The sequence below is a fragment of the Chenopodium quinoa genome, unplaced genomic scaffold, assembly GCF_001683475.1.
Source record: "Chenopodium quinoa cultivar QQ74 unplaced genomic scaffold, ASM168347v1, whole genome shotgun sequence".
NCBI lineage: Eukaryota > Viridiplantae > Streptophyta > Magnoliopsida > Caryophyllales > Amaranthaceae > Chenopodium > Chenopodium quinoa.
In genome coordinates, this window is record NW_018742418.1 from 7,522,245 (window position 1) to 7,533,270 (window position 11,026).

Genomic DNA, 11,026 nt, shown 5'->3' on the forward strand with positions numbered 1-11,026 from the left:
TTCCTCATCTTACTTACTCTCTCTCTCCTCTTTCTCTCTCTACCAAAAGAAAAGAAGAAAATTCACTAGTGAAGCTTCAATTTACTATTTTGCCCTTCTTTCTCTCTCTATCTCTTGAAAGAAAATCAAAGAAAAAGAAAGATAACTATTATTATAATGGAGGTAATTTCTACTTCTCCTTCATCTTCTAAAAGACAAAGGGAAGATGAAACAATAATTCAAGAGGATGAAGATGTCTTTAAACGTCAAAAGTCGTACAAAGACATAATTACCCTTCTTGAAGAAGAGGAAGACGAGCCTAATGAGGACTTATCTTCCTTGATTTCTACTCTTCAAGAGGAGATCTCTTCTTTTACTTCTACTACTACCTCCTCCTCCTCCCCGCCTCAGCACGGGCCCGACCCGGTTAGTTCGGGCCCGTACGAGACTGACCCGGAGAACCCGTCGGTCGGGTCCGGGTCAGGGGCAGAAGAGAGGGACAGCGTCATGAGGCACCTCCTTGAGGCGTCCGACGACGAGCTGGGTCTGCCAAACTCTAGCCTGTCGGACGGGTTCGACGAGGTTGCTGGCGGTGGACAGTTTGACGGTGCCGACTTCTTCTTCGATACTACTGTCGGAGGGGAAGGGCTTTGGGAGTTTGAAGACCGCGAAGCTGCTAATTATTACAGCTTGTTACAGTCTACTGAGATTTTCATGTAGTTTGGTGGTTCGGTCCTCGTAGTTACCCTCAATTTGCAAAGAAGTCCTTTTTGTTGAGGGGTTAGGAGGTTCAAAAAGAAAAGGTCTAGGGGTCGGAAGGGGTAAAAAAAGAAGAGCCGAGGAGGAAAAAAGAAAAAAAAAAGTGAGAGGACTTAAAAAGAAAGAAATGAAAAGCTGTTTTTGGGTGATTTTCATTCTGGTCCCTCGTATCTTCTTTTGTAAATTGTTATACAACCCCCTTTTGTTTAGTAGAATTTGAAAAAGGAGTAGGAATGACAAATTATTTGACTTGTTTATTGCTTCTACTTTATTCTTTTGTTACCAAGACGGTTTTTTCTTACCTAATCTAATCTTTATTTTATTTACAAGTTTACTCCTAATTTTCTATTCCGTTTCCGTACAAGTATTTATTTTACACTTGGGACCTTGGTTGGCCAAACAATATTTTTACACCACCCTATGAAAATAAAATAAATTTTTTCCTCTAGATTTAGAGTATGAACTATCTAACCCAAAAAAAAAAGATTTATGGACTATATTGTTAAACAATAAACATATACGGAGTAACAACAAAATGATGCATAAATAGTTATTTACAAATCATTTCAATATTACACAAAATTTATTTTTATTGATAAATACTAAAATTTAATTTAAAAGCTTAACATTTTTTTTTCTTAATAAAAAGTTGTTTAATTACATCAGAAAACTTTTCAAAACTTTTTAATATCAATAATTCAGTATATCACTGCTTCATAAGGAGTAAAACCATATTTAATCTGCTATTGTATTAAATTGATTTTGGTTTACTTTTAATTGATTTAATACGTCATCAATTTGAAACTACTTTAACTTCGTATGGGAATTAGAGCGTGGAAATAATAAATCCCAATTAATACTCATAATGTTTACACAAGTATGTAAATTTGATTAAGTTAGATAAAGGATTGTGAGTAATATAATTTCCTAAATAACCTAAAAATCAAACCCTATATATATGAAAAGCAAACATTTAATTAAATGATGAATAAATAAGAACATCACATTGATGTGTAATTTGTTCCAAATATATCATCACTTAATACCACTTTGTAAAAACATTAATTTCCATAAATTTGTCAACCAAACAACTCTAAAAAATTTCAATTTCTAAGAATTTCAACTTTTCATATTTTTATTTGTCAATCAAACAACACTTAGATTGGAAATCTCACATGTGTAGCCAACCCATCAATACAAGTCAGCCTCTTAAAAATAGGAGAAGAAGGATGTGGAAAATCCCTATCAACTTATCAAATACTTCATATGTTTAAGAAAATTCATAACCCTTCAACTTAGAACGTGTATTTTTTTTTTTTTTTTTTGGGAAAGTGTTAGTAATTTTTATGAGAAACGATATGACAAATAATTTTATTTTTTGATACTCCGTAACAAACTTGTCAAATATGACCTATATCACTATATGCATATCTCTCTGCCACTCTGCCTATATGATAAACAAGTATATTAATAATGTGTACATCGTAGATGAGAGGCAAGTGGGGATGATATACCAATATGATATGAACAAATTTATAAAGGACAAATCGAAAAAACGATTACAATAATCAATTTTGGAAAATGTATGTGTAATAATATAAATTGGTTTGGTTGTACCTGTACTTGTGTACATTTACTAGGAATTTTTGGAACGTTGGAGATATTTTGCCATTTTGGACAATTAAAATTGTTATTTTCTTATTTTCTTGTTTCAAAAAAAAATAAAAAAAAAATGTTATTTTCTTACAAATGAAAACATGATATTTACCACTATGTTTTTCCTTTTTATTTCATGAGCTACCTAAAGTAGTGAGATACAGAGGTTAGATATAAACATATGAGTGACATGACCAAAGAACGTAAATTCATAGTAACTGGTATGGGAGATCGTTCCTAATACTAATACGAAGTACTCGTATCAAATAGCTTTGTACTCCTAAAATTTAGTAATAGGATTTATATCCTTAATTAAACTGAATAGCTTTACTTCAATCAAGATAATGTGAGCAACTGTATTTTTTTTTTTTTGGTGTTCCACCTACTTCATCCTTTGGGGTAATCCGGATTCGGGATCAATTTTGGATGGTTAGATTCCAGTCCCCTTTCAATTGTTGTTGTGTGGAATCGAACACGCGATCCTATCTGCCAATTGCAGTCCCAATCACCACTGCACCAATATTCAATTAGTATGAGAGCAAATGTATGTAATTATCCTGGGAAGAAGAAATTTTCACATCATTTATAATCAACCCAAATACAAAACCCAATCATTTTTTCCTTTTTTTTTTACCTTTGGATCTCCGTCTCGGAGATCCCCCTTCACTACATCTCCTCATTTTTCATCAAACTTCACCATGGTCTCCTGGGAGGCACCACCAACCAATTTCTATAAACTCAACTTCAATGGTTTAATTGGTTCTCAACAATTCAGCAGCGGCAGGGGTCATTATCAGAGACATCAGCAGGTCACTTAATAAAGCACACACTTTTAACCTCAGCATTACCAAGGTCTTCATAGTAGAAGCTACAACTCTTCACAAAGGCATTCTTCTCGCTATCGAACGTGGGTTGCGAAACATTCACATTGAAGGTGACAATCTCTTAGTAATAAACACTGTAAAGACATCTGGTCAATTTCATGACAAATTGAGCATATCATCAAAGATATCCACTCTCTTCTCAACGAGTTCGACAATTGGAGTATTCGACATATCTACCGGGAGGCGAATCAAGCAGCAGATTGGATTGCTAGCGTCGTTGGTCATTTAGTTAGTGATAGTATGGATATCATACCTTGTAATAACTCTTCTTTATTACCCATTCTTTCTTCAGATGCATTAGGAATTCCCCTCGTGAAAAGAGTTTCCTGATGTTTTTATTTTTCTTATCTTTAAAAAAAATAAAATAAAAATAAAAATAAAAATAAAAATAAATAAAACAACCAATCCAACCAAATCTTGTTAACCAATTCTAATCGATTCCCTTTAGGCCATGCGAAGAGGCGATAAGAAGTTTTATTATTGTTTACAAAAGATAATTTCATACAAAAATCTCAACCATAATCATCAATAAAGAAGAGAAAAAAAAAATAGAAAGAAAAGGAAATTCATGCAACCCTACCACCCATGTATGTATGATGTATGATATGATTTGACATCATAATTCATAAGGCATGATATGTCTTTCCAACTATCATCATCATCCAGCTAATAACAACGTGAGATAAATTAAATGCATACACCTAAAAAGAAGTGGGCACTCGTTACATAATTGTACCCACAAATTTGCCAATTACCTAAGTTGCATGACTCTTTATCACTCCCACTATTTGCATGATATATCGTTATGTCAATAATGTCAATTGTCATCACTTATACGGAGTACTATATGATATACCATGTACTCCGTAATTGATAACGTGGCCTACATGGCGTTATGACCTTTTCTTTTCTTTTATTTTTTTTGAAAAGCAAAAATATTTCATTAATTAAAAGTCATACGACATTTACAATAGAGATTCGACGTTAACAAATACATAAGATATTGAATCAAATAATATTTTCCCTCATAAAAACTACGATCGTCGAGTAGATCTTGTATTGCGGAACATCTCCCGCTTATATCGCTGGAAAATACAGCCTTGTTGGAGAGACAATCTAACGATCCTTTGTAGCCGTGAAAATGTTTTCCTTCTGATTCATATGTCTGTATTCGAAAACTTGATAACTTTTTCATCAACGAAATAATTTCACGACAATCCATTAGATCTAATATCATGGATTCAAAACTAAGAAATTCCTCTCCCAAAAAGAGGAGATAAACCTTGTGTTTCGAAAAAGGTCGAAAAACCCTTGTCTTTCGAAGGAGATCGGAAACCCTTTCTTTCGAGGGAGAAAAATTCCTCCCAAAAGGAGGAAGCATTATTATAAACCTAAAAAAAAACTTTAAAGAAACAAGGATTGGGGCTTTCCACCGGTTAAAACCGATGGAAGCCCCTTCAAAATTCAACAATGGAGGCTAGGTTTTGGAGAGAGGAAGGAAGAGAGAGGATACAAAGTAAATACTGACTACGTATGTATAGTACTTTCTTTGCTTTCTATTGTTTGTTTCAATACGTGGATTGAAGTCAATTTTAAAATTTTGGTTGTCTAGAATTAATAAGACTGAAAAAGTGGTGAAAGTAAATAAAATGGATCGAGCAGATGTGATAGTTCATTAATAATCTCCTATACTATTCCATTTGTAATATGAGACAAATTTAAATAATAATATAGATAAGGAAAAAAAAAACATTTTGGGACGAAAGAAATAATTTTTAATTTTTTAATTTTTTTTTTTTTTTAATTTTTTTTTTTTTTTATCAATGTTTAAATTTTGGAAAGTGCTCAATGATAACTCTTTATTTGTACTACATTGAAATGATCGAAGACAAGTTAGGTTAGAGTGAGGGGTTTCTAGGCTAATAGAGGGAGGGGGTGGTGGTTCAAAGCTGGTGGAAGGTGAGGGTGGTGGTTCAAGGGCTAGTGGAGGGTGGGGGTGGTGGGGTCGGGGTGGAGGTTTCGGTGCTGATGGAGGGTTAGGGTGGGGGTTTCAGGGCTGGTGGTGGTTGATTGGTTGTGGTACGGTGGAGATGGTGGTAGATGTTGAGGGGATTTTTTTTTAGTTTGGTTTAGCCTTTAAACAAATTAGCCTCATTAAGGTCATTTATGGGAGTAAATTTTTAATTAAAATTATTTTGTATGATAAAAAAAAAGAAAGAAAGAAATGATATGGATTAAACCAGGTTTTTTAGAGGTTGCGCAAATTTTAATAGAAATAAAAAATACTAGTAATAATTAGGGATAAACCTAATACAAGAAAGTTTGCTTTTTTCAATCAAAACAAGAAGAAATCAACAATTAGAAATCAATTCGATTCACTCGATTACTCGAATTAACTCACAATTTTCAGATTTTCATAAATAAAAGACATCTATTTTATTGTTGGTTTCCCACCCCTATAATTGCACATGAAATATTCTAGAAACCCTGGCCTAAAACAAATCAGCTAATAACGATCGAAATGCTTAAGATAAGAATCTAACAAAAGATAAAATCTCCTAATCTTCATCTTAATTAATTACTACAACTCCTCAAAGCATAATGTGTATGTAAGGTGAGCTAGATGTCACGATCGCCCGTGCGGCGCCTAAATCCCCGTGATTTGATACATGCCAACCTTCCTTATATGCGCAACAAGCTAGTAAATAGAGGAAACAACACACAATGACACTAACCTGCAGCACAATTACATGTATCAATAAGACACACATGAATAGGGAGGTTGCCTCATATGGAACTTGCTATGCCAGAATATCGGAGAAACTGTCAGCAAGTGACATAGAGTCTTTTAAAGACCATAAAAGGGATTTGGGAGTTATAAAAGTAGCGTAAAATATAGTGATGAGATTTGATCTATAAAAGAACATACATTATAAACAAGTATGAAACAAGTTTTGTAGAGATAATGTTTTTTGCTTTTCATGCCATTGTAATAGTCAAAAAGCAAGGAATGTCGTAGGCTTATGGTACAATTCAAGTAGAGTTTATAATATTTTATCAATAATGAAATTGAAGCATGAATGTTAAGGGCTGCCAAATATTTTATATATGTTGTGCTAAAGTCATGAATCGGAATATTGAAAATTGTTGAAATAGAGGCATAGATCATTATCAATCAACTGCACACAAGCGTGCATGTTTGTTTTCTTGTGTATAAATCATAATTTTGATATTATTTTCGTTTCAACCAAAAATAGGTGATGAAATATACAGTGCTTCGTATTAATTTTGATATTATTTTCTTGTGTATAGATTATCTTGTAATGATTTGAGCCACCCATCCTTTAAGTCAAGGGGTTTTGTATAAGGGTGATTTAACTTTGTTTGGTCTAGTATAATGAATTGTACCCTAGGATCGTAATGCTATCATATCATCATGACAAATCTTCATTGGGTAAAAGTAAAAACAAAATAAACTACGTTGAAAATTTAATATTAACAAATACAAACATACATGGTTGAGTTCCACTATAAAACAAATCTTCATTAGGTTTTATTATACACGATTTTTAGGCTAATTATTTCGCTTATAAATACTACGTGATGATGTTTAATGAAATGAAAAAATTTGATTGATTGATTTGAAATTTCATGAAGATTTATTCAAATTTGTGCTTGTGTATTCTTGGCCTAGTTAAGATTTAAAGTTCATGTTGCTTAGTGTTTCTTGACCGAAACCCAAAATCCCAAACCTGCATTAATATGGAACTAAAGTCTAAGCAATGGCAAAAGAATCAATATAATTATATGCCTTTTTTGACCACGAAATATGTATATATAAAGTAGTACTTATTATCATGCATATATAAGGTTCTATTGTTTAGTACACAATCGCTAACTCAAATTAATTATAATTGTGCTTAGTTTACCTTGACCATGATAAGTATTGGCACTAAAACCATAAGCACGTTACTGTACGTAGTACTATGAAAAAATATGAGCAAAATTTAATAAATAAGTTATATGTTGTGGCTCTTATTTCCTTTTTAATTTTTAATTTTTTATTTTTTTATTTTTTTTAAATAAAAGAGAATTCTGATTGGTCTTATAAATGCACACTTTGCCACTTTTGAGTATCGACTTAACATCAAACATGCAACTATTAAACAAATAAACGTTTATATTTTTGAGATCTTAGTAGGACAAGACTTCCAACAATCCAAGGTTAATCACATCTTATCATACCTACATATTATCAAATTAAACCTAATTTTGTAATTAGATAAAAGAATGATACCTAATTTGGTAGCTAAACATTATTATCTCATAGCTCATGCACACTTCAATTAGATCATGACACTATATTAATCCAAAAGAAAGTGGGAAATTAAAGATGATGCTATTTCCCAACGACTTTGCATCAACTAGTACAAAACCTATTTTTTCACAAGTTACGACTATTTTAGGGTTGTGTAAAGCTAAGGAATAAGTTATCTTCAATAAAAGAATGCTTATAATCTCGTCACTTTTTCATTTACTTGCATGTACACAAATATTCGCGTTTCTCCTTCAAAATTTAATGCATATTTTGACCATGATAGATGTACTTATTATTCTTTTGCTTTTCTTTTTGGGATCCTTCAAAGTTCAAACAAGCTAAGGAATACATCACTCATCAATGGTACTTTAATTAATTTCAGAGCATATATACATGCAAGAAATGATCGAATGAGTGACTCCTATATACAATGGGTGCAAGGTGCGGTAATTTTTGATAATTTAATCATTAAAATAAGCAAAAAATATATAATCTTGGGTAATGGTGCATCTAGATGTATATAATAATTTAAAAAAATAGTTTAAAATTTGTTGTTATAGGCTATGCCATTGGTAAAAGATTTAGACAACACAATTTTGATTGGTAATAAACTAATTACTACATACCCAAACTAGTCCACCACTATAAGTATTATGTTTCAAGTTTGACTTGACCCCACTAGAGCTAGTACGTCGAGATGACCAATAGGTCCAACATTGATTTATTTATCATAATTAGTAACTAATTAAGTTGACTGATAAAAGACTTGAATTTGACCTGGGCCAACATCCAATAATTAATAGAAAAAGATTTACTCATTACAAGAAGATAACCTACTTCAATAATATTAATATAAACTAAATATGAACTGAACGATTTGTTTGCCGTCTCTTTACTTTCATGCATGAGTCTAAGAAGGTTTTATTCAATCTTGTTTTAGGCTACTACTCATTTTGTCACTAAAACATTAGTGTCGTTCGTTTTTGCGTCAATTATCATCACCATCATCATTTTATTATGAATAATGACAATTACACTAGTAGTTATAGATAAGTTTAGGCTGCATTAGGTTTATAGCAAAGCTGCGTACGTAGCAATTTATTAGGCCATATTATAATTTGGTCCATCTTTTGGATCAAATGCCATATTTCCTTTGCTTATTTTTTTTTGGTAATATGTGATAGCCCTTCGTTTAGTTCAGTCTTTTTAAGCATAATCTCAATCTTCTATGGGGACGGTATCCATGGTATATCTAACTCATACATCCCACATGAACAAGTTATAATAGAAAAATGAAAGCGGAAAAACATTATATTATAAAATTTGATTGGATTTTATACGAATTAATTATTAAATTTTCGAGTCAAAATGAATGAAATATACCCTTAATCTTTGTAAGTATATATATGTCCATGTAGCCATCACTAATTAGCTTGATGTTCAGATAATTTCTTTTGTATTAGATGCTTAGAGCATGGAATAAGACTTGTTACCTAGCTTGCTAATTTAGTATGTGACGTTTAGGACAAAATAACTAAGGGAAAAGAGGAAACTGTCATTTTTTGGGGGTATCGAAATAAATAACGTTATCATTTTGGAATTTACCACCCACCAATCTCATCAATAATACAAGTATTAATTAATATTCCCACCAAAAAAAGGAACAAAATTTGCTCCATAATGTGTAACATGTTCATGGTGGGCTCTTGTATTTGTGGACCTGTGGTCCATTTTGTACTGAAATGTTAAGGACCATTCATACCACTTGTTGGATTCAAATTCCAAAAGGGTTTGCAATAAAGGCCTGTTAACATTTTAGAATATGTATATGACTCAAGACGAACATATTATCGTCTAATAAAAGCAACAAGCTAAGAGTACATGCTGATGTAGACGAAATTTAAACAAGACTTTAAATATATCTTATAGACTTTATCAATTAAACTAGATAGCATCACTACATCAATTTCGAATATAACATAATTTTATGGTCCCTCGCTAGCCTGGATCTAGACTTCATAATCTATTTTTTTCGTCAATGGAGAGATTATTATTATTATTATTATTATTATTATTCACAATATATTAATGATATTTCACATCTTTACAATTATCTGCCATTTGGCCTCTCCATCTAATAATGATATAGTGCCAAATCATTTGTTTTCTAAAAAAAGATGTGGCTCCAAGTGACAATTTATAGTGAAAGATTATGGTCTACACAATATGCTTGAAAATATCATCTAATTGATATGTGATGCCATCAACTTGGATGACAATGACATGGGATTATGAGAACACATCATTTTCATATGTAATGTGGCTCATGAAGCACTTTTAAACGGGTTGCTTCATATCTTTCTAAGAAAATGAATAAGTAATTACCATAAAGCTAACTAAGATTTTATTAAAAATAATTTATATTCAATATAAATGGACAAAATAACACAAATGGACGACTGGTATATATCATTAACCAATAACATTGTTTCTAAAACTAATCTATAACCGACTAACATATAAATAAATCCATGTATTACAGTAAATTTGTTAATCAAATTGAATACGGGTAAGATTTATTTTTGTCGACTAGAAAAATTCTAGTTTTGGTCGTGTAGGAACTTTCAAATTTGACATCATAGATATTAATTTAGGATTATTAATGAAAGAAATTCATAGATTGATTTGATATACTTTAGGATTTCATGCATTTCACCAACACAACAAAACAGTTAAACAGGAATAACATTTACTGTATTAATTATGCATATATGCAAATTAAATAGCCAAAAAAAAAAAGACATTTCTGTAAAATATAAAATGAATGCCCCCATGCAGGATCGAACTACAGACCTTCAGTTTACAAGACTGACGCTCTACCACTGAGCTATAGGGGCAGAACACAATGTGTGCTTCATCTAAGGTAAAAAATAATTAATAAACAATTAATAACATGGATTTTTTTTTGTCTAAACAAAAAGAACAACAAAGGAAAATTTTTGACCAATTGGTTGTTGGTGTAATGGTGATTGAGACTGCAGTTGGTATGGAGAATCCCGTGTTCGATCTCCCGCAACAACAATTGGGAGGGGACGAGAACCTAATCACCCAGAAATGATCCGAATCCAGATTAGCCCAAAGGGTGAAGTGGGTGGAACACAAAAAAAAAACAAAAAAAAAGGGAAAAATTTGGATATTAGTTGTACGCAAGAACGTATGAAGGTAGCACCGTAGCATTGAGTCATTTTCGGACATAAGAACGTAGCTACTCGTAATTTACGAGTTTTAATGATGACAAAGGAGGAACTTGTTCATGTAAAGCAAGTACCATGAATTACACGAGCAATCAGTTCGTTGTGGCTTGTGGCCTTGCGCTCTTACTAATGCACACATGCTCTCAGATATGCTTACTCCACGATCTCGTGAACTC

The 11,026-nt window shown here is 32.1% G+C and overlaps 1 protein-coding gene and 1 non-coding gene across 2 annotated transcripts; one reads left to right on the forward strand and one right to left on the reverse strand.

The window, feature by feature from the left end:
- On the forward strand, positions 1–1,044 carry LOC110712278. The gene has a single exon (XM_021890742.1). The coding sequence runs from the start codon at positions 157–159 to the stop codon at positions 697–699; it is 543 nt and encodes a 180-aa protein (XP_021746434.1). The 5' UTR covers positions 1–156; the 3' UTR covers positions 700–1,044.
- A 9,377-nt stretch (positions 1,045–10,421) lies between these two features.
- TRNAT-UGU lies at positions 10,422–10,493 on the reverse strand. Its single transcript has one exon. It is a non-coding gene; the product is annotated as a tRNA-Thr (tRNA).
- Positions 10,494–11,026: the final 533 nt, after the last annotated feature.